Below are 25,402 nucleotides of genomic sequence, written 5' to 3'. Positions count from 1 at the left end.
AGTTTTTGATGCGCTTTTGATGCCTTCACATTGATTGACAATGGACAGATGTTTTTATATGTGTATCTTTAAATTCACATATTTATCTATTATGGATATATATTTTATTTTTATATTTTATTTTTCTTTATTTTTATTCCATATTGGGGGTTGGTGAGGTTTTTCTTCAAAATATATTTTTTGAGGCTTTTGATGTTGTCACCCAGCACGCATCACTTTATAGGAGAATTATCCCCCTCAATAGGGATTCACTTATTTGTCACTTTTTTGTTTTTCCATCTGGCTATTTTAGCCATTGTCATCATTATTTTGAGAGTTATTGGTCCCAGTTTAGGGATATGTGATTTACTTGTTTTTTTCACATTATTTCAGTCCCATTTGGACTTTTTGGTTTCACTTTTTTCCTTTTTTTCCAATCACTTTATGGTTTTCACTATAGATCCCTGAGAGGATCAGTTCACTTTTTATTATTCACAGTGTACATATATAGTCAAGCATGAATTATTATTGAAAAATTATTATTGTTATATTTATGCATAATAGGTATTTAATTAGGAAGCGCTGCAGCAGTTTATATAATATAGTTTCATTCTAACATCCAATGGTATAGGGTTGGGTGCTAGAAGCTCTCCATGTTCATTAGCATTGTCCACTTAGGAGCGCAGGAGGTTCATATTATAACTGTTTATATTCTGCTACATGTCTTTGCTAAAAAAAAAAAATCCCAATACATGTAAATTAATTGGTTTACGTGAAAGTTTTAGTGTCTACAAATGCGGTATATATACTGGAATTTAAATTTTTTTTTGTACTAGCAATGGCACCGATCAGCGGCTTATAGCGGGACTGTGGCAGGCATTCTGACACTGGGTGGGAACTAACTGTCACTAAAATCCCTAGTGAGACTAATACAGTGATAATAAAAAGCACTGGCACTGTACTGACACTGGGCAGGAAGGGGTTAACATCCAGGGCAATCAAAGGGTTAACGGTGTGCTGTGTTTTACTAGGCAGACATGCTGTGCAGGGAGATAAAAAACAGCATGTCCATGCTGACAGGAGAGACACCTGCGTTGTTTACACACAGGTCTCTCCCGTCAGCTTTCCCCGATGATCGCAGAGTGCTGGCCGGGAATCGCCAGCTGGGACCCGGTGATTGACATCTCTAGCCGCCAACAGCGGTGTGGGTAGGGCGGAGCGCGCGCACCCCCTACCCGGAAATGCAAATCAGTACATCTGCTATAGGGCAGAGGGCAAGTGGTTAAAGATTAGAGAAAAATGGTGATACACCGTATACTCTAGCTCATTTTCAGGACACCATGAATATGCCCCCTACTGAGCTTTTTACGAACCAAGCTTCATTTAGTGCCTGGCTCTCCTACATTGACTTCATTTGAGCTATCCTGCAGGTCAAGAGATTGGCCCAGGCGACTGGTCTCTACCATTTATTTTTTCTAATATATCTTAACTGTAAGCTTCCCTACATGACATTTTTGGGAGTGGGATTTGAAGATCTCCTGGGATTTGTTTAATTGGCAGGACTTGTCTAAGACTTTGATCAATACCATCTTGATAGAGAATCTAATTCTAAAACCCTTCTACGCTGTTATTTATTACCAACTAAGATAGCCAAAATGCACCCATCTGCCTCTCCAAACTGTTTTTGCCAATGCGGACAGCCAGGAATAATGTTTAATGTGTGGTGACAATGACCCAAGGTGTCCTGGTTTTGGATAATAATTTTTAACCTCATATGCTTGGTCATGGATGTCAATTTTACTTGGGCCCCAGAAGCAGCTTTGTTCTGAAATTAGACTCTGATATTCCCCGAAATTGCCTAAAAAGCTCATACACTATATTCTGTTGGCAGAAAGAATAGCAATAGCGCGTTGTTGGAAGACAGCTGTGCTGCACTTAGAATATGTTAAACATAAACTGAACTAGATTATGGTGAATGACAAACTCACCCGTACCCTCCATAATAATGCCACAAAATTTCAGAAAACCTGGGACCCCTGGATTCAGTACATTTTTCTTGTGGACTGAGAGTGGATGGACCTTCCTTCTTTCCTCTTATTCTTACTTCTCCTCTCTTTCTGTTGCAATTGAGCCAACTGTATCCTAATGGACACTAAGTGTGCTATGGTGCCTTAGAGGCACCCGTTTTTTTTTTGTTTTTTTTTTTAAGCATAGGACCACCTATACCTTTATTATTCTATGTATGGTCCTGTTAGGCCTTGATAAGTTCCAGTCTATTCCTGGCACATGCAATATGATGGCCGCTTCTACTAATGTGATGTTCAACCTGCTCACAGGGTGCCCTTTCTAGGAACAAAATGATCCCTGACACTTACATAATATACCCTTCTCTCTATTCATAGGAGACATTCATTTTTGTTCAATTATATGTTCTTAGTTCTCTTTGTAACCACAACACTTATGGAACATATGATTTGTACTGTTGAAAATTTTTTTTAAACAGATTGAAATATATAGATTAGAGGAAACCTGTACTGAGAGAAAAATACAATTTCCTTGATTGCAGCACTTCGAGTCATTGACCTGGAACAAGTATGCAGATTAGAAAGTCATATTGAAGGCAGAAATCCTGATCTACATAGTTGGTGACAATTAAAGTACTGAATATATTGTAGCAACAAGACATCCAAGTAAATAGCATTTTCAGCAGGAGAGATTAACAACGTTAGCAGACTCCATATTCTCTCAGTACAAGTTACCTTGAAGCAGCTGTGTCCACCCTCCTTTCGGTTCTTACCAAGCAGTGTGTGTATATGAGACAGCATGGAGACAAAAGGCTACTGTGATGACAGACAGATGTACTGGCAGTTTACAGACTATTAGAGATGCCTAAATTGTGGTAATCATATTATAAAACGTGTATTTGTAAAAAGAAGAGGAATTTCACTACAAATATTAGAAATCAAAAATAAGGCTCGTACCCATGTAGCCCACAGTGCCAACTCTGCCACGGATGGACTCTCCTTCAGGGATTTGCACAGCTAACCCAAGATCGGAGATCCTGATGTGTCCTGTGCAATGAAAGAACATGACATGAGATGGATTCTTACCACAGGGAAAAAGACAAAGTTATACAGCAAGAGAACTAGACAAAGAAATTCTACCACACTGTGTACATATGAAGGCAGATGGAAATATTTATAATATACTTTACTGCACAAACAGGTTTATTTAAAAAAACAACCAATAAAAAACATTTATCAATAACCAGTAAGGTAAATTGTAATCTGACTGTTTTTATGTATAAAAATTCCTGAACAAAATGTGTGGCTGTGTAGATGATCGATAAAAGTAAAATGGGCTGTAGGACAACTGCTTGTCCCTGAATGACTGAGGTGTCACAGGGACTATAGTGATCTGTATCCTGACTCTACATATATGTAGAGAAAGGTGATTTTCCAGGTCCTATCAGAATATTCAGCACGTCATGCAGAAAGTTTGCCATGTCACAACATTCTTTTATGTGACAATCTGAAATGGTTGTTATTGCCCCACCTGAACTGATTGTTTAAAACATTGCTTAAATTTGCTGCATCTTTTGTCTATTGGGCTGTGTATGGCCATCATTATCCATACTAATCAGGTTTTTAAGTCACTGGAACAGATCAAGACTTTTGAATTATTGCATTCTTGATCCAGATCACCGACTCCGAAATTAATAAAGCCTAAGGGTCAGTATGATGACCAGGCAAGCGGCATCTTTAAGAGGGGGTCAACAAAGGCAGCCTACATATTTTTCTTAGGAAAACAAAGGGCCAGCTTACTGTTCTTCATACTGTAGTGGGAACAGACTGTGGCCAGTGCGGGGGGGGCTTAGAAAATGGCATCAGTGGAGTAAACAATGCCCTGTCTTTAGTAGTAGAGAGAGTAAAAGTGCCATATTGTTGTGGTTAGTGGAAGGAATAGTGCCCCATCCTTGGTATCAGTGAGAGGAATAGTGCACCATCATTGGTGTTCGTGAGAGGAATAGTGCCTCATCGCTATTGTCAGTGGGAGGAATAGTGCCTCATCGTTGGTATCAATAGGAGGAATAGTGCCTCATCATTGGTATCAATATTGGTATATAGGTACCTCCTATTGGTATCAACAGGAGGAATAGTGCCTCATCGTTGGTATCAATAGGAGGAATAGTACCTCACCGTTGGTATCAATAGGAGGAATAGTGCCTCATCCTTGGTATCAATAGGAGGAATAGTGCCTCATCATTGGTATCAATAGGAGGAATAGTGCCTCATCCTTGGTATCAATAGGAGGAATAGTGCCTCATCCTTGGTATCAATACAAGGAATAGTGCTTCATTGTTGGTATCAATGGGAGAAATAGTGCCTAATCGTTGGTAACAATGGGGGTGGGGGGGACACTGCCCCATCGTTGGTGCCAGTTAGAAGCAAAGTGACCCATCATTGGTATCAGAGGGAGGAGTAGCGCCTCATCTGTGGTATCAATGAAAGGAATAGTGCGCCATCATTAGAGTCAGTGGGAGGAATAATAGCGCCTCATCATTGGTGTCAATGGGGGGGGGGGGGGGGGGGGAGTAGTGGCCCAATGTTCATATCAGTAGGGGAATAGTACCCCAAGGGGTGGATAAAAGCAAACAAAGGGCCACAGTTTGGGTGGAGACCACTGCACTAGAAGTAGAAACCTCTAAATTAAACAGAGCATGTAGAGATATCAGTGAAACACTTGAAATATATGAGCATCTAGAGTTATCCATTCCAGACAGGGATGGATTTCTGAAAAGGTCACTTGAACTACTACCAGTGTGGCACATTCAGTTCTATGTGCCCTAATCTTATGTGCCCTAAGGATAGATGTTCATTTTAAAGTGAAGCTGGTTGAGCTGAGCTGCTGAGAGGATGTGAGCATGTGTTTCTCCACAGTGCCAGCACCTACAGGTTGGCTTTAAATAATGGGGCAACATATCATGAGTACTACAACTCTGTATTTGCATTCAATAAACTATATATATATATATATATATATATATATATATATATATATATATATACACACATACATACATATATATATATATATATATATATATATATATATATATATATATATATACACATACATACATATACTGACCTGCCACTTTATTAGGTACACGTTGCTAGTGCCAAGAAATTATCCTCTATACCATCAGCCTGCACCATTGCAACAAGGCAGGATGGATCTATGCTTTCATGTTGTTTATGCCAAATTCTGACCCTACCATCTGAATATCGCAGATACCAGTCTGCCCATTCTCCTCTGACCTCTGACATAAATAAAGCATTTTCATCCACACAACTACCACTCGTTGGATATTTTCTCTTTTTCGGACCATTCTCTGCAAACCCTGGAGATGCTTGTGTAAAATCCCAGTAGATCAGCAGTTTTTGAAACACCCAGACCAGCCCGTCTGGCACCAACAACCATTCCACATACAAAGTCACTTAAATCCCCTTTCTTCCCCATTCCGATGCTCGGTTTGAACTGCAGCAAGTTGTCTTCACCATGTCTAGATGCCTAAATGCATTGAGTTGCTACCATGTGATTGGCTGATTAGCAATTTGTGTTAACAAGCAATTGAACAGGTGTACCTAATAAAGTGGCCGGTGAGTGTGTGTGTATGTATATGTATAAGAGCCACAGTGGGTGTGTGAAGTATCTTCCCTCTAATAAACATAGGTAAGCAAGAGTGCTGTTCTGATCACCAGGTTACCCACAAAAGTTAATAGAATGGATTGGTGCACCATACCAACGCAAGGATGAAAAACTGAATGGATTTCAAGGCTTCATTTACAACTGTAGTTCTCATTTAGTAATGTAGAAAAACGAATGCAATTTATTTCTTCAGTTTTCTAAACTTCAGAACATTTTATGGCACCTGAAAAAGTGAATACAAGTGGTTCTACTAAACATTGCAAATAATTATGTACACTTACCACGGTCATCAAGCAGAATATTTTCTGGCTTTAGGTCTCTAAAATAAGAAAATTGGGGAAAACTTTAGGGTCAATGTAATAAAAACACAGTGAGACCAAGTTACAACTTGACTTATAAAAACTCATTAGATTTTAAAAGGTACGCAAGGCCGATTTCCTAAAACAGATTTTAATTTTATTTCTGTCTGTATCCCTGCTGAGAAGACTAACCCTCTGTATTTGTACTGTTAACACTGTCACCAGACAAAGTAATGGTATATCCAAAATTTAAAAGCAGTCACCAGAACAGAAGAGGACATTTTTCAATAGCGACGCTTGTTCTGGTAACAATTAAAAAGGGATTTACCCTCACTTAGGAGAGATTTCCTCTAATTTCTTGTTGGATCTTCAGGACAGGAAAGACACAGAGGTTGTAACCATTTCCTAGTCTAAACAAAAAAAAAAAAATAAAACTTTGGGTAGACTTTAAATCTGACCCCCCCCCTAACTATTCTAATTTTTTAAAATCTACTTAAGACCACCTTTTATTTACCTGAATCCATGGTCAAGGGACAGGCCGGGTCCAAATTCGTCTTTTTTCTGTACTGTAGAGTGGCTGGCTCCTTCGCTTTCTGGGTGGCTATTTCCAATTGCCTATGGCACTTCCAGGGTCCAGAAGACTCCAGCGTGTGATATTAGAATTTTTAGTTTACCAGTAAAATCCTTTTCTTAAATTACATCATGGACACAGAGGACTTCCATGAAAAGGATTTCACACGTAAACCAAAATTCATAGTTTCTTACTCATATATATTACAGGACACAGAGGATTTCATATTCATGACTACATGGGATGTCCCAGACCTCTGAACGCGAGGAGTGAGCAATACAGCAGAAAGGCCAACACATTCAAAACCCAAAAACAGAATTGAGGAACCTGCACTACAAAGCCTCTTGCAAGACCTTTCGCCCTCAAAACTGCCATCTGCAGAGCATGAACATCTACCTGTTAGAAGTTGTAAAAGGTGTGAAAAGAAGACTGGGTAGCAGACTTACAAACCTGAACAACAGAAAAAACAGGAACCTTGCCCATGCCTATCTCAAACACTTAAGCATCTATGGTTTGACCCACAAACTTGTCCAGTATGTTAAATCTGGACACCAATAGAACCACATCTGGTGTCCCCAACTGAAGACAAATCTCTGCTCACACCTCAGGGTGAAGGGACCATTCTCTCAGATTCAGCTGCTGATGGCTGAGAAAAATCAGCATGCTAAATTTTCCATGCTGGAAATGTGCATGGTGGAGAAGGCTACAAGTAAAGTTTTGACAAGACAAGAACAGATCTACTTCTTCCTGAACAGCGTGATTTCTTGTCCCTTCTTGATGGCTGATGTATGCCACAACCTCAGCATTGTCTGACTGCATCTTGAGCCTGGGGGACCCCAAACACAGACAGACCATTTATAAGAGCCAGTCAAATAGTCCCAAGTTCCAGCATGTAGATCAGCAACTCTTTCTCCTTTAGGACCATGTTTCCTGAACTGAATGAGTCTCTAGAGTACCTTCCCAGCCCAACAGGTTGGTGCCAGCTGTCAAGACCTTCCATTTCAATGGAAGGAAAGATTTCCTGTTATCTGGGATCTGTGGATATCCATAATTTCAGAGCCAATCTTGTCTTGGTAGTCAGATGCATCAGCAGATGCATGAATTCCTGAAATGTATACCATACCAACAGGATTGTGAGCTGAAGAGTTCTGGAGTGACATTGGGACTAGGGTACCAAATCAAAAACTATACTTCCTCAGCTTTCCATGCAGGCCCAAAATCAAGGGACTTCTCAGCGACCTCAGGGACTTTACCTGGGATTGAAGAGACATTTTTCCTGCAGTAGCTTCTTCTACGCCATATCAAGGACTAAGCCTATGTAGTCCAGTCATTGAGTCAAAACCAAGGTCGTCCTCTGAAGGTTCAGCACCCAACTGAAACTTTCCAGGACCTGTACAGTCTACTGGACTTTCAATGTCAGTTTCTAAGCTGAATGCTCCCCGAGGAGCAGGTTGTCTAGGTACCCCATGATGGTGATATCCCGGGTCCTCAACAACCCAGAACTGGAGCCAAAACCTTGGTAAACACCATGTGGGTCATGAACTGTCAAAGTATAATGCCACAAACTGAAACTACAGAAATCAGTAGTGAGGCAGTAAGGCATTCTTGATATCCTCAGACGCCAGGAAGTCCCCCAATGAAGTGAAGCAATCAATGATCAGGTGGATTGCATCCTGAATTTATGAACATTGAGGAACTTGTTGAGACCATTTAATTGCAGAATAGGCTTGATATCTCAATTTTCGTGGGAACTGTAAAATGGTTTCAATAGAAGACGTGAGATTACACCCCCCCCCCCCAACCCCTCAGTATGGGTGCAGCGACAACAGTGGGACACCAGACTTTCCAGGACTGCAACAAAAACTGCTCTTTTTTGTGGATCAGAAGATACCTTGAGTGCATAGAGCATAAAGGGGAGAAGCAGCGAAACTCCAGTTTGTAGTTTCTGGACACCACACTGCAGACCTAGTGTGTCCATTCAGTGACCATTCTCTGTAAACCCTAGAGATGGTTGTGTGTGAAAATCCCAGTAGATCAGCAGAGCAGTTTTTTTAAATACTCAGACCAGCCCGTCTGGCACCAACAACCATGCCACGTTCAAAGTTACTTAAATCCCCTTTCTTCCCCATTCTGATGTTCGATTTGGACTTCAGCAAGTAGTCTTAACCCTGTTTAGATGCTTAAATGCTTTGAGTTGCTGCCATGCGATTGGCTGATTAGCAATTTGTGTTATCTAGCAATTGAACAGGTGTACCTAATAAAGTGGCCAATGAATATAGATGTTCTGGCCGACACTCCTCTCAAGTGGGGTTGGCTCCCAATCCCTCAATCAGGTAGGGAGGACCTATCTGCACAGTTCACCCTGTGATGCCTCTCCTGATGGATTAGATTCGTCCTCTGAGTCCTTCCTCTTTTCTGGTATTACCACTGTTTCAAGAGCACAATGCGTCACTTTCTTTGCGTCAAAGGAGCAATATTCTGCAACCATTTTTGGGTTGTGTGATCAACTCTCAGGGGATCTCACTGGTCTGGAATGTTTGGAATACACTGCCAAAGAGTTGTGCTCATGGGTGTCATATAGAGATTGTAATCTCCTAGATTGTAAGCTCGAAACAGCAGGGCCCTCAAACCCCTCGTGTATTGTTTTGTTACTGTATTGTCTCATGTTCTGTCCCCCACTATAATGTACAGCGCTGAGCAAACCTTTCTGGCGCTAAATACTGTATAATAATAATAATAATAATAGAGGAGGAGGAATTATACAATAAAAAAGGGTCCTCCGGCTGTTTAAATAAGACCCTGATGGTCGCCATGGTGAGGTACTGGTCATTAAAGGTGCTGTGCATAAAAGGCTACAGGATCTCTGTAAGGCAACCTTCTCTCTGGTGGGAGTGACTATGCAGCCTGCGGTGGCTGCAGTGGGAGTTGACCAAAGCCCTTAAAGTCTGGGCAACACATATGCTCTATTCCAGAGAATCAGACCCAGAGGCAGTTTTCTCTGTAGATGCCTAGGAAGATTCCATATGCCAGCTTTGAAGAGTGGGAACCATGTCCACAGACATGCACAACCATCTCTAGGGTTTACAGAAAATGGTCCAAAAAGAGAAAATATTCAGTGAGTAGCAGTTGTGTGGATGAAAATGCCTTGTTGATGTCAGAGGTCTGAGGACAATGGGCAGACTGGTTTGAGATGATAGCAAGGCAACAGTAACTCATGTCAATCTCTAAATGTTTTCAACACCTTGTTGAATTTATGCCAGGAAGAATTAAGGCAGTCCTGAAGGAAAAAAAGTGGGTCCAACCCGGTACTAGCAAGGTGTACCTAATAAAGTGTTGAGACTTGGTGAGTGTACAGTATGTAGGCAAGTCAAACCAAGAAAGACAAGTGTCCCAATATTTGCTGTGCCTCTCATCTAATGAAAAGGCTGTGCAGAGCTGTGGCAGTAACCAAATTTTAAGTTGTGAACTTATGCAGGGCATAACAGGAGCTCTGATATTGCATGTGTTTCTGCTCCTGAGAACCAGTAAAGGGCACCTGGTAAGGACCGCCCTATTGAGTTCTGCCACTACTGTGTTGCAGGATCAGAAGGTGTAATCTTCACTCTTAACAGCAGCCCACCCTGCAGGGTACTGGATCCAGTGTCTGCAGGATCCAGTTTAAGCCAGCAACATTACAGGCCACCCACACTCTTGCATGCAAAGTCCAAGTACAGTCCCTCTTGACCATCAGGCTGTAGCAACCAATCCAGTTAAAGTCCTCCTCTACCCCAGCAGAGGTGTTGGGAATAATCCAGGAAATTATAACTTAACCCTTGACGGGAGATCTTCAGAGAGACCGCTGACTTCCATCACCTAAAGATACTAGATAAACACTGAGGCTTAGCTGAGCTGGGAGTGGTTATACCTTGGCAGAGTTTCTTGCCTTTGTTGGTCAATGTGCATTCACTTGAAGGTGGCAGCATAACCCAAGTAATCATGAATATAAAGACCTCTGTCCTGTAAAGTACAATAAAGAAAACATTGTGACAAGGCACAGCAACAAGACCAGTTGGCAGTGGGCCCTGACTGCAGCAGTGGATCACCAGTCTTTACTTCTGGAGGAAGAGCTTGGAGGATCATACAATGACTCAAGTGAGTAAAAATTTTATTTTTATATTTTATTTGATTTGAGATCAGATTGGGTGGGTGGGATAAAGACGGTGAGGATTTGGTTTGCCTAAAGATGGTCTTATAGGGGGGTGGTGCACATTGCAAAGAATTAAAAGGAGACAAAAATTCAAGTCTTAATAGAAATACCAGTGTTTCTGGTACGGATAAGCAAAGGGTAAAAAAAGGGTTGAGAAAATTCTATATCGGGTATTCTCCAGTACTGGTCATGTGACCCAAAACCTAGCCATTTAGTCATGTGATCTCTGCTGATGGGGAGGATCAGCCCTTCTGATATTCCTTCTCTTTACCAAAATGGCTCATAACCACAGCATACAGGAATACATACCGTAATAAATCAAACAGCTAATTTAATGTTTTACACACACACACACACACACACACACACAATTCTCTTACCTGTAAACTATTCTCTCCCTCTGTAGATCCTCCAGTCCACAGCACAGTTCTGCAGCATAGAACACAGCTCTCTGCTCATCAAAGCCTGGGTTCCCCATGTTGTATATGTGAAACTTCAGGTCTCCGCCATTCATAATAGTTAACACTAAGCAAAGGGCGTCCTTTGTTTCATAGGTGTAGGCTAAACTAACCTAAGGACCCAAAGGGATATGGTTTAAATCACAACGTCAGCTTATGACAATAGATAACACTAGATAAAATAGATAACACATATCACCCGAGCAGGATTTACAATTGCAATACATTGAATTTCCAGAACAAAGATGAACTTCAACAAAGAGCTAAACACACAAATTAAATACATATAAGAGAACTGGTTTTACCTGCCAAAGGAATTGTATTTACATCCATCCAGTATGGAGATTTACAAAACCCTACAAGATAAGACAGCTAGGGTAGTGTCCACAGTTTCCCCTACTGCAGTTATGCAATACAACATAGTCACCTATCCACCTCAGTGACTGGACAATGAAGAAGCAGCAGACCAATGAAGTCATCCCTCTGCTCACTCTGCTCTCTCTTCCGGTCAGCATGTTATTTATCAGCACATGTGCAGGCAGCAGAATCTGAGTGGCACAGAGTATGGCCATTCCCTCTTTTAGTCTACTGCACAGGGAATTAGCTGATGTCAAGGCTGATGTCAAGATGTCAAATACCCAGGTACTTACACTAGTTAAATTTAAAATACATTTAATTAATTTTTTAACTTTTCATTCAGATGTGTTTTAGATATTCCTGATAATAAACACACCAAAGCCAGATATATTAAATTTTAAAGTCTTACAAATATCGCTACCATTTTTTAAAATTTTTTCAACTAAGCAAAAGCATCAAGACATCTCATGGGAAATGAAAAACACAAGAGAACCCAAGGATAAGGAGGGCCAGTTAGTCCTTCTAGTAACCATACAGTAGTGGGAAGTGCAGTGTGTGCAGGGATATTAACATGTATAGTTAAAAAAAACAACAACAATGGTTTACATCAGGGGTCTCCAAACATTCTAAACAAAGGTCAGGTTTACTGTTCCTCAGACTTTAGGGGGGCAAGACTTTGGCCAGTGAGTAGAAATGCCACAGCAAGTGGGGGTAAACATTGAGGGAGAATTACTAAAACTGGAGCACTCAGAATCTGGTACAGCTGTGCATGGTAGCCAATCTGCTTCTAACTTCAGCTTTTTTCAATTATACCTTGACAATAAAACCTGGAAGCTGGCTGGGTTCTATGCAAAGCTGCACCAGATTTTGCACTCTCCAGTTTTAGTAAATCTCCCACAATGTCTCAGTTGAAGTAAAAAGATTACACAGCCCTAGTGGTCAGTAGGAGGAAAAGGGGAACCATCATTGGTATTAGTGGAAGGAATAGTACCCAATAATTTATACCAGTGGAAAGATTTTAGCCCGGTCGGTGTCACTGGGAGAAATTATGCCACATTGTTGATGTCAGTGGTAGGAATAATGTCCCATTGTTGGTGTCAATGGAAGCAATAATGCCCCATTTTGGTGTTAGTCGGAAGAATAGTTCCCCATTGTTGGTATGTAAGGTAAATCAAAGTTCATTTAAAAATGTATTACATAATGTTTTCTTGGTCTAAAGAACGGTGCACTGCTCATGATCTTTAAGCACAATCAATAATGACCAGCATTCCATGGTTCCTCTCATCTCCAAAGTGGCTGGACATCTCCTCGTGCATAATTGTTGGTGTTATTGGGAAGAATAATGCCCCATTGTTGGTATCATTGAAAGGAATAATTCACCATTTTTGGTGTCAATGGAAAGACTGTCCATTGTTGGTGTCAGTAATAATATTCCGTTGTTGGTGCCAGTGGGAGAAATTATGCCCGTTGGTTGGTATCAGTGGCAGGAATGGTGCCTCATCGTTGGAGTCAGTGGAAGGAATGGTGCCTCAATGATGGTGTCAATGGGAGGAATGATACTTTGTTGTTCGTGTTAGTGGGAGGAATGGTTCCTCATTGTGGGTGTCAGTGGGAGGAATGGTTCCTCATTGTGGGTGTCAGTGGGAGGAATGGTTCCTCATTGTGGGTGTCAGTGGGAGGAATGGTTCCTCATTGTGGGTGTCAGTGGGAGGAATGGTTCCTCATTGTGGGTGTCAGTGGGAGGAATAGTTCCTCACATCAGTGGGAGGAACAGTGCCTCAAGGGCCAGATAAATGCAAACCAAGGTCCGCATCGAGCCTGTGGGCCTTAATTTAAAGACCACAGAGATTCATTATTGGAGTCTGCTGATTTCTAATTGTGTATATGTAAGTGCACTTTGCACACCCTCTTTGACTAGTTGAATGCTCCTACCACAATATATCACAGTTGGCAATTCAAAATTGAGATCAGGGCTTCCCCATGATTTGCAATACCATGACTGTTTAAAATAAAACTCCAGATATTTTTTTTTAAGTTTGGGATAGAGTGGAGAAGAGTTAGAACCTCACCTGTGTGGATATAAATATTTGGGGTATTTTGCTGACACTCATGAGAACTGAAGAAGTAGCTTGGACAAGCTACAAAATGTCTTCATCATTTTCAAATAAGGCCAGTTGAATGTGACCAACTACTACTGGACAACCCTTCCCAATAGTCCTCTTACTTCTATTAATCCTGAAGCAAATGGTTCAAGAGCAGTAAAAATGAAGGAACAATATCTCACACACACACACACACACACACACACACACACACACACACACACACACACACACGGACGGATATTTAGGAAAGCATGTTACATGGCTCTGCGAGAAGCATGGCAGGTGAAATGGAGATCCTTGCTCAGAAAGATACATTTTCCTCCTAACACAGGCACGTTGTTGCAGCAATGACAAAATGCTCATTATGAGCTAAATTAAATTAACATTCCAGATGGTTTTCTCTCTGTGAAAGGCCCATTCTTGAAGCTGCAGAGGCAGCATTCAGCAGCGTCATCAGCTTTCAGTGGAGTGGACATTGTCGGCTGTAGGACCCGACCACGTCAGCAGATTTTTGTGTGAAGCTGTAGCAGTGTCACTTCAAAAGCTGCCATCAGGGATACTGTGGACTCCGCCACCCAGAGACTGAAGCACAAAGATCTTTCTGTTCCGTGTGCAGAGCTACATTTATAAAAGTCAACTTTATCACTTGGACTATATAATGAATGCAGGGCCCGGGGTTTAGTAACACTTTAAAATGTTGACAATTACTTTTAAAATGACATTAAAATGTTAAAGCCTATACAAGATTTTAGTGGCTGTTTGTTTTGGATACAGAAGAGTTGGATACTGCTGGACTGAAGCACCCACAAGCTGCTTAGATTTCTCTGGAGATTTAGGATCTGTACCACAGCCAAAAATTTTTTTGGTTTAGATACACTTTAAAGAGACATTGCCATTTTGCAGATAGGGGGGTCATGGTAGTTGGGTGCCCTTTGCAGAGACACTGTCACTTTGCATGGAAATCTGTACCTTTAAGGAGAGCCATACATTAGTACACAGTGGCCACGGTTGATTTCTCCTTTGGAAAATGCTTGTTTTCCGGCTGTCAGCCATTAGCTTCTAGGCTTTCTGAGTCATTGACCAGGAGCAAGACTAGCAATGACTTCATTATGCCTTCAATGACTGTGTGCTTTTTCATGGTCAATGATTAAAGTAGAACTATAGGCAAAACTTTTTTTTTTCATTTTGGATAGAGTAAGGGAGGGTTATAACCCTTGTTAGTTTTTTTTTCACCATCTCTGTCCCATTGCCAAGATTTCCCATCACCTCCTGTCCTATAGCCAAAAAGTAAGAGGAAATCCCTGCAAATCAAGGGAATTCCTTGGGGACCCCCAGGTCACCAGATCTAGTGTACCCATTGGAAGATTTCCTCTCTATTACTTTTCTGGGGACAACCAACATTTGGGATTTGCTTTTACTTTCAAAGATAATAGTAAACAGGAGAAATAGGGTGAATCTCCTTAACGGAGCACATACTGCAATAAAACCTGACAGGTGCTCTAATCCAGCGCCACGCTATCAAAAAGTGAAAACATTTTTTGTATTTAGTTATACTTTAAGAAAGGATTAAAACAGCCAGACAATTAGCATTTTTTCAGTAAAAGGTCAGTGATGCTGAAGTGCAAATGTGCATAGTCAAAGATTCAGCTCAGTGACTTATCCGCTGATTGACTGAGGGTTCCATCTGTGGTTTCAGTTAGACAAAGCAAAACTAAAGGCAGGCAGCCACTGCTGTGCGGTCTCTTTTTAAACCCATGATGACCTGGGAATCCTGTGTTATGAATAAGATGTTTACTTGCATTTTTAAATTGTTTAAATGATGAATTTTAGTCATCTACATTTACAATATTTATTATATATATAAAAAAAAAAAAAAAGACTGCATACATATATTATTAAAAAATGTAGCAAAAGTATATAAAACTGTTTAAAAACTATTAAAAATAAAACTGACTGCTATTGAAAACAACCCTATTTTTGTTGTCTCTTATTTAAAAAGAAATCTGCCACACCAAAGCAATGCAAAAATGTTTTGGGTGTACTGTGATGACACTGTACATGTGAAATTCCCATGTTGCCATTCAAAATTTCAGCTACATTCCACACTATAAATTCTCCCTGGGAGTGTATCGTGTCATAATTCAACATTCCCCATATGGCAAGTAGCACAGTTACAGCAAGCAGAAAATGTATAAAGTGGATTACATTTCCTGTGTGCTAGGTCACAATTCTCTCGAGTCCAATACAGGTTTTAATGCTTTCTATATTTTTACCACTAGAGGTCACACTCTCTTTCAGAATAGCTAACAAGGCGGAAAAAAAATTTAAGTTGGAAAAAAGTGTTTTATTTTTGTATGTAAGGTAAATCAAAGTTCGTTTAAAAATGTATTACATAATGTTTTCTTGGTCTAAAGAACGGTGCACTGCTCATGAATCTTTAAGCACAATCAATAATGACCAGCATTCCATGGTTCCTCTTATCTCCAAAGTGGCTGGACATGACCTCGTGCATAATTTATGTGTCTCACTTACATTTTTTTTGAGACAGATTCCGACACCATATCAGAATCCAGAGGTGACGTGCTAACAATATGCCACAAACCAACAGGTGTTTATAGACCAAAATCTAATATACACACACATACATACACACATCTTGAAAAAGTATTCATACCCCTTGAAATTTTCCACATTTTGTCATGTTACAACCAAAAAGTAAATGTATTTTATTGGGATTTTATGTGATAGACCAACACAAAGTGGCACATAATTGTGAAGTGGAAGGAAAATGATAAATGGTTTTCAACATTTTTTACAAATAAATATGTGAAAGGTGTGGTGTGCATTTATATTCAGCCCCCCGGAGTCCATACTTTGTAGAATCACCTTTTGCTGCAATTATAGCTGCAAGTCTTTTTGGGGATGTCTCTACCAGCTTAGCGAATCTAGAGAGGGACATTTTTGCCCATTCTTCTTTGCAAAATAGCTTTAGCTCTGCCAGATTGGATGGAGAGCGTCTGTGAACAGCAGTTTAATTCTTGATACAGATTCCCAATTGGATTTAGGTCTGGACTTTGACTGGGCCATTCTAACACATGAATATGCTTTGATCTAAACATTCCATTGCAGCTCTGGCTGTATGTTTAGGGTCATTGTCCTGCTGGAAGGTGAACCTCCACCCCAGTCTCAAGTCTTTTGCAGACTCTATCAAGGTTTTCCTCTAAGGTTGCCCTGTATTTGGCTCCATCCATCTTCCTATCAACGTCATATGACGCCCTCCCAGAACTGGCCGGCCGCAGTGCAGCCGTCATTCGGCTATCTGCGGTCGGCAACTGGTTAATTGGGCAACTATGTGGCAACTGAGGTTTAATGTTGATAAATGTAAGGTTATGCACTTAGGGGCTAAGAATATACATGCATCATACCTACTAAGGGGGGTACAACTGGGGGAATCAATGGTGGAGAAGGATCTGAGAGTTCTGGTAGATCATAAGCTTAATAATGGCATGCAATGCCAAGCTGCGGGTTCTAAAGCGAGCAAAATCCTCTCTTGTATTACAAGAGGTATAGACTCCAGAGAGAGAGATATCATTCTACCCCGGTACAAATCATTAGTAACACCTCATCTGGAATATGCAGTTCAGTTTTGGGCACCAATTCACAAAAAGAACATTGGGGAACTGGAGAAAGTACAGAGAAGGGCAACCAAACTGATAAGAGGCATGGAGGAGCTCAGCTATGAGGAAAGATTAGAGGAACTGAATTTATTCTCTCTTGAGGAGGTTAAGGGGGGATGTGATCAACATGTATAAATACATCATTGGTTCATATAGTGAACTCGGTGTAGAGCTATTCACCCTGAGGTCGTCACAGAGGACAAGGGGGCACTCTTTACATCTGGAGGAAAAGAAATGTAATCTCCAAACATGGAAAGGTTTCTTCGCAGTAAGAGCTGTGAAAATGTGGAATAGACTCCCTCAAGAGTTGGTTCTGGCCAGCTCAGTGGATTGCTTTAAAAAAGTCCTGGATTCTCTCTTAGACACACAGGATATAACTGGTTACTATTTACAGGTAAAGTTGATCCAGGGAATATCTGGATATGGTTGAACTGGATGGACTTTTGTCTTTTTTCAGCCAGACTAACTATGTATGTTTGACCACCCTGCAGCCTTCTGGGACACGTCACAGGTCCCAGAAGACTATGGGACCAATCACAAAGCACAGTTCAATTTGCACATGTGCAGTAGGAAACCGGCTGTGAAGCTGCAAGGCTTCACTTCTGGGTTTCCCTAACTTGCAATGCCGGTGCCTATATAAAGTCAGCAGCTACAGTATTCTTTGGGGAGGAGCCTAGAACCCCTCTAAGTCATATAAATTGCAAAGTGGGGCCTCCATGGATTGGACTTGTTTTTCCATCATATCCCACAAATGCTCTATTGGATTGAGATCTGGAGAATTTGGAGGCCAAGTCATCATGCTGAACTCACTGTTCCTCAAACCATTCTTGAACCATCTTTGCAGTGTGGCAGGGTGCAAAATCCTGCAGAAAAAGGCCCCTTCCATCAGGGGATATCATTTCCATGAAGGGGGTGTACTTGGTCAGCAACAATGTTTAGGTATGTGGTACGTGTCAAATAAAATCCACATGAATGACAGGACCCAAGATTTCCCAGCAGAAAACTGCCCAAAGCACCACATTGCTTCTGCAAGCTCACCTTCTTCCCATAGTGCATCCTGGTGTCATCTCTTCCCCAGGTAAGTGACACACATGCATCCGGCCATCCACATGATGTTAAATAAAAAGTGATCCATCAGACCAGGCCACTTTCTTCCATTGCTCCATGGTCTAGTTCTGATGCTCATGTGCCCATTGTAGCTGCTGTTGTCTGTGGACATGGGTCAACATGGGCACCATGACTGGCCTGCAGCTACACAGCCCCATTCAAAATAAATTGCAGTGCCCATTTATTTCTGCTTCCAACACATCATCAACTTCAGGGACAGCATGTTCATTTGCTGCTTAATATATCCCAACAACTTTCAGATGCCATTGTAACAAAATAAAAGTGGATATGTACATGCAAACATTTACAAGTTTGTATCAAATAGGAAAAACAAAAAACAAATAAGCAAATATTATACAGCAAAACCAAATTGAAGAAGAAGTTAACAGGGACAGCAGGAGGAACCACAGAGAGCCACAGGAGGTTACCATTCCTAAAAGCGTCAGTTTTCAAGTACACTTCACGGGCCCATTTCACAGCAGCAGAGCAGAACTCAGTTATGTGGGCAGTGGGAAAGGTAAGTATTTAGAGAGAAGGTGTACAGGAAGAGATGGGAGAGCAGAGTGATGATACCCAACTTAAGGTCCAATTTACAATGTACCCTTGCAGCGGGACCCCACAGTACTGCAAGAGTTAAATGCTTGTTAGGTCTAAGGTGAGCTGAAGAGGCTACATTACTTACCTTACCCCCACTATTGCTGGATCCAGCGCTCTGAGCTCTGCGGTGGTGCCTCAGCATCATCACATACAAGGCAGGGCTATTACCCCACATTGTAAGTGAAGGAGCAGCCGGAGTGCAAACGTGGCTGGGGGCACCTTAGAGGAACCTTCATGAGGACTATTGCATTGCTGGAGGGACCCTACTGAAGTAAGTAATAAGTATTAATTCTTATTCATGCACCCCCTATTTAACCAGCAGTTCAACTTTGTCTAACTCCTGGAGTTGACCTTTAAAGGGCAACTTCACTACTTTTACTGTCAACTTGAAAAATGAGTTGCTCCACAGTGTGCGTAGCTACAAAGGTCAGTGAGGATTTGTGTTAAATCTAATATTTGGTTTGCTAAGAACATGTAATGTTTTATGTGTGTGAAATAAATATATATATATACATACATACTGTGACAGTGTGGCAATCTGTCACCCAGGATTCTCAACAAGGCAGGTTGAGGGGCTCCAGGGTAAGTGTTTGATACGGAGGAAAGTGGCTTTTCACTTTCCTCCTTTGTTTGTAAGGTCTGTTTTGGGATCTGGAGCCTGGAGATTTCAAAGAGATCTGGGAGGGATGAAATCTCCAATCCTGGGACCAGGTTTTGGGATAGGCCAGGATACTGATTGCACAGGTGTGTGCGGGCCTTTTCATAGAGTCAGGACCAAGGTTCTGGGCTCCACCCCGGCAGATAGGAGTCAGGAGGGCTCCACCAAGGAGAGGTGGAAGCCAAAAGCGGCAAGGAGCTGCTTGGTAGTAGCTATGTGCTAGAGGCCAGCTGTGTGCAAGAGCCATGGTTTTTGAAAGGGTCTGCAGGAGACAGACGTAAGCCTGAAGAGGAAGGCCAGTGGAAGATTGTATATCTGAGAGAGCCAGGAGGCTGAATTTTGTTTATGTGGATGATCGATACCCCTGTGTGGGAAACTTCTGTTTTGAACTTTCATTTAAATAAAAGTGGGCTAAAAAGGCCCTGAAAAAGAAAGCGAGTAGCTGTATGCGTTTAAAAGCTCTACCACTTTGAAGCGAGTTCCCACAATACATACATACATACACACACACACACTATAAACACCTTTTTTTTTTTTTTACAAGGTGATCACATAATAATCTAAGCTACATAACTGGCAATGGGCATATAGAGGTAGGTGTGAAGAAAGAGTAGTATACTGATCTTCCCATTGAAGGACTGTGAAGATGGAGGCATGTCAGCACAAAACTTGGTCACTGTAGAACAGGCAGGCTGAGCGCCCAGCACAAGCAGAAAACTTACCACACTAGGATGGATGTGCTTCTATGCATAGGGAGGTCAGTTTGACACAGGAAAACAGGGGGGACTGACAGAATCACCAGGTAGTTCACACAAAGGAAGCAATACAAAGAAAACAGGATACTTTTTAACACATGTACATGATACAACAGGCACATATCAGGAATATGAAATGCTGGGGTGACAATCTTTAAACACAAGAGTCAAGCCAGTCTGTTGAAGTTCCCTTTACAAATAAACCTTACTGAAATGTAAATATAATGTATTACAGTATAACACAGAGCATGTTCAAATGCACACCTATGCGCATGCCAACACGTGTTTACATGCACATGATGCAAACATTACACTGCAGCTTTCTTAATAACATGCATTAAATATTAGGTACTGGCAATTCAGTAGGACCCTTTTATTTTGTTTCTATTATGTAGAAGCAGTAGATTTAAATAGATTTTAAATGCACTGTGTATCTGTTACATCATTTTCTTTGGTCAGCCTCCCTGAACAGTCAAAAGTAGAAAATCTGAATAAAGCACACATACATTACACTACATAATACCTAGCATTATCTATTTTAACATCAATTATTCAAACCCAGCATATTTTTTCAGCAGAATTTCGTCATAGCCATAGGAAGTTTGATCAATATTTAACTTGGTTTGGACAAAACTCTAGCACTAGGCATATTGATTGCTCTCTGCGATGCGAGATGTGTGCAGGCTGTGTCCAGCGGATGAGAGCTTAGCGTGGTAATCAGGATGACGATGGATGAAAACAGAGGAGAGGAAAGCGTGCTGCAGATCCAGCACTCAGAGGGTCATCGATCTGTTGACCCTGCTCACTATCCAGCGGAGGCTTGTAAAATAAAACATTACACTATATTTAGATCCTAAATTGCTACAATGGAGATAGAAAATTTAGGAGCTATAGGAAAATATGTACAAATTTAATGCAAACTGGACAGCTGTTTCAACGCAAAAACCTGCCTAAGGTCTCTTTCAGACAGGCTCCAGTGCTTACTGCCCTCTGAAAAGTGAATCACTTTTCAGAGGGTGGCTTTTCGCATTTTAGGAAGTGCCAATGCTGGCTCCTGCAACCATTGCTGAATGGCAATTTTACATTATGGGACTGCGTCACAATTGCAAGAAAACATTTGGCTTTCAGTTGTGGCCTCATTGATCTCAATGGGTGAGGTTGACAGGCGGTGCCACATGTCAAATCCTGCATCGTTAGATAAAATTCCATGCGTACAGCTCTGTCAGGCTGTAAGGTTAGCATCTGGGTGGTGAAAAAAAAAACAGGGGCTCATCTATTTAAGATGTCTCATGGCCACCATCCCATCCCCTTGCTGCCATTTGCTTACCTTTCCTTCCATACTCAAACCAGTGTCTCCTCTTCCTTCTTCTCCCATTTCCTCTTTTCTTTTGTTAAAGTCTAACTAAAGACAAAACTTTTTCGTTCTGAACAGAGTCGAGATGGATTAGAACACCTGTCATGTTTGTATTGCTTTTTGTGCCCCTGTAGGGAGATTCTTCTTCTCTATTGGTCCTGTTTGCCGTTATCACTAAAAGTGAAAGGAAATACCACATTTTGGGTTGTCACTAGAAGAGTGATAGAGCAGAAATCTTCCAAAGGGGACACTATGGGGTTATTTACTAAAACCGGAGTGTGCAAAATCTGGTGGAGCTCTGCGGAGAAACCAATCAGCTTCCAGGTTTTGTCAAAGCTTAATTGAACAAGCTGAAGCTAAAAGCTACCATGCACAGCTGCACCAGATTTAGCACTCTGCAGCTTTAGTAAATCAACCCCCATCTCCGATAAACCTCGTGACAAGTGATGTCCTCTCACGTCCTGTTTTGCCTACGAGACAGGAAGTGGAGGCAAATCTCAACAAAAAAAAAAAATCTCCTTAGGCCCCTTTCACACGGGTGTTCCGTTTTTTCACACGGGCGTTCCGTTTTTTTAATCAGTTCAGTCATTTTTTTTCCAAGTAAAAACGGATCAGTTTACATCCGTTTTTCCATCAGCTTACATCATTTTATTCCATCAGTTTACATCTGTTTTTTTCATCCGTTTATGTCCATTTTACCATCCATTTACCATCTGTTCCTTTTTTTTTTTTTTTACGGAAGAAATATAGGGTTTTCTTCCATTCCAAAAAACTGGTTGTTAATAGATACGGACATTAACGGATGTAAAAAGATGATCACCCGTTTACATCCGCTAGTCCATAGAAATACATGGAGGCCTGTTTTTCATCTGTAAATGGACAGATGAAAAACAGACATATGGAACGCCCCATGTGAAAGGGGCCTTACTCTATCCAAAATTTAAAAAAAAAAAAAAAAAAAAAAAGAAGTTTTGTCTTTAGCTCTACTTTAAGTTCATCCAGTTCATGGTTGACGCGGTATTTAATTCAGCATTCGGATCATGTTTAAAGATCGGTACCACAGGCTTTAGTTTCATAAGACACGACACTGTAATGACATGTTTTACATACTCTCTAACTGGCAAGTCTTGAGACAACTTCTTCACACGATTAGTGCCCCAGGTAGTTATTGTTTGTCTAACCCAGTGTTGGCTTTATTATCTTTACCTTTACCTAGCATGACTGCTCCTTTCATTCTTTTTTTCCTGGGATTGCTGAATAGCTGACCTTTCGCTTGGTTATTTTTGATTGCAAAGATTGTAAAATAAAAGCCTTGTAGAAAACTTTCTAATAAAAATTACCTTAAAAAACAACAACAACAAAAAAAAAAGAAGTGGCTCAGCCGCCTGTCTTTATCGGCCGCCAGTGTAGAAGAGTGGCATCACAAGGTGCCCGCTATTAGATTGATATTTCAGAAAAGATTCTTCTGTGTGCCCCTCTAACACTGGCTTCACTTTATTAGTAAGGACTTGTCTTTGCAAGCTTTGGAACTAATCCTTATTCACCTGCTAACTACCCTGTGCAATGAGACCACCTTTAATCTGGAAACAAAGCAATCCCTGTCAGTTTCCTGAAACCGCAGAGCAACCGCACTGTGTTCATGCAATCTGCTGCAGGTGTCAATGTTAGGTTAATAACACCCCAAAAGCAAGTTGAAAATGTGGTATTTTTGCCTGAATTGGATCACAAGGGTATTGGCATGCACACAATCCAATTCCAGTGCGGCAAAAAAAGGTGCCTGCTCCTTTTTTGTGTGGATGCAGTGTGATTTACCCAAACCGTACTCTCCGCTGCTCGCAAGACCTCCTACTTTCTAGCTCCCTTGTCTCCTCTTCCCATGCTCGTCTCCAGAGCTTTCCCCATCCTCTGGAACTCTCTACCCAATTTATCAGACAATCGCCTACTCTGCTCACTTTTAGGCGATCTCTGAAAACCTCTCTTTTCAGGGAAGCCTATCCTGCCCTCAGCTAATACTGGAATCTTCTACTCTTCCAACCAGTCCATCCCCCACAGTTACTATCTTTTGTACCACTAGCCCCTCCCTCCTAGATTGTAAGCTCCAAGGATCAGGCCCTCCTTTCCCTCTTGTATTGAACTGTATTGTTGCTGTATTGTCTCCCGTTATATTGTAAAGCGCTGAGCAAACTGTTGGCGCTATATAAATCCTGTGTAATAATAATAATAATGATTTGAGCCATACAAAATGAATGGGCGCAAATCACACTGCACAGAATCGCATGTGATTTGCAAAGTAATGCAGTGCGATTCCTGTGCAAGTCACACATGGTTCCACAGTATGAACAACGGCTAAATGAAATTCACGTTCCCATTGCCAGGAGAACAGTACTTGCCTGACTGCATTGTGCCAAGTGTAAAGTTTGGTGGAGGGGAGATTATGGTGTGGGGTTGTTCTTCAGGGGTTGGGCTTGGCCCCTTAGTTCCAGTGAAGGGAACTCTTAAGGCGTCAGCATACCAAGACATTTCATGCTCCCAACTTTGTGGGAAGAGTTTGGGGATGGCCCCTTCCTGTTCCAACATGACTGAGCACCAGTGCACAAAGCAAGGTCCATAAAGACATGGATGAGTGAGTTTGGGGTGGAGGAGCTTGACTGGCCTGCACAAGCCCATTAACAGGCAGAAGAGTGAGCAGCAGTAATCGGTCTTTATTATAGGAAGCTCCAGAACAGAGCAAAAGAACAGGACTTCCATGCTGGGTTACTGCACATATGTGGACCCCAAGATTCAATTAAAGCAGAACTTCATCCTAAATGGGAAGTTCCTCTTTAAAGAATACCCCCTCCCCCACCTAACAAAATTGCAGGTTTGTTTTTTTGAGGGGAGGAGATGGGAACCCATGTTTGGCAAGTACCCGCTCCCATTTCTGTTAAAATCACCTAGGCACTGGTGCCGAAAGTTGTCCTCCCTCCACCTCGCTACATGCAACTTCTTGAGACATATCACAGGACTCAAGCATGCACAGTGGGAAGCCGCAAGGAGTCACTGCCGGCTTCCCACACTAGACCTATCGGCATCAAGGACCAAAAAACCGGCCAATATGTGGCTCAGATGAGGACCGTGCTGGATCCCTGGACAGGTAAGTGTCCTTAGATTAAAAGTCAGCAGCTACAGAATATGTTTTTTCTACAGATTGAACAACCTCTTTGAGGCCTCATTCACATGGGCATAATACACCTGTGAGAGGGCCAGGCTTGCCTGAGTGTGGATATGCAGGTGTTCTGTGCATCCCCATGCAGACAGTCCTATTCATGTCAGTTGGGATGCAGCAGCTGCATGGACACAGCTGCTGCTCCCAATCTGACAGCTGTGCGGGTGCATGACCTCAAACATGGACAGTGTGCATTCAGGGCCATGCACCCCCACCCATACGGATGTCAAATAATAGTAGAAGCGGAGTCCATGCAGCTGCTGCATCTCAGTTGACATGAATGGGACTGCCTGCATGGGGATGCACAGAACACTTGCTTATCCCCATTCGGGCAAACAAGGCCCTCTCACGGGTGTATGCTGTAGTATGTGCCTGTGTGAAC

The 25,402-nt window shown here is 41.6% G+C and overlaps 1 protein-coding gene across 1 annotated transcript in view; it reads right to left on the bottom strand.

Moving 5' to 3' along the window:
- GRK4 (G protein-coupled receptor kinase 4) overlaps window positions 1-25,402 on the bottom strand; it is a 327,280-nt gene that overhangs the window by 12,621 nt on the left and 289,257 nt on the right. Inside the window, exons 9-11 of the mRNA XM_089691556.1 lie at window positions 11,128-11,318; window positions 5,973-6,010; window positions 2,961-3,050 (exon numbers count right to left, since the gene is read on the bottom strand). Of these exons, the coding sequence (XP_089547682.1) occupies window positions 2,961-3,050; window positions 5,973-6,010; window positions 11,128-11,318 (319 nt within the window). The remainder of the gene's footprint in view (window positions 1-2,960; window positions 3,051-5,972; window positions 6,011-11,127; window positions 11,319-25,402) is intronic.

The sequence above is a fragment of the Staurois parvus genome, unplaced genomic scaffold, assembly GCF_062004578.1.
Source record: "Staurois parvus isolate SC_StPar_1 unplaced genomic scaffold, SC_StPar_1.0 ptg000564l, whole genome shotgun sequence".
Classification (NCBI taxonomy): Eukaryota; Metazoa; Chordata; class Amphibia; order Anura; family Ranidae; genus Staurois; species Staurois parvus.
Note: the sequence above shows the minus strand (reverse complement) of the source record. Positions and strands in the feature narration are given on the sequence as shown.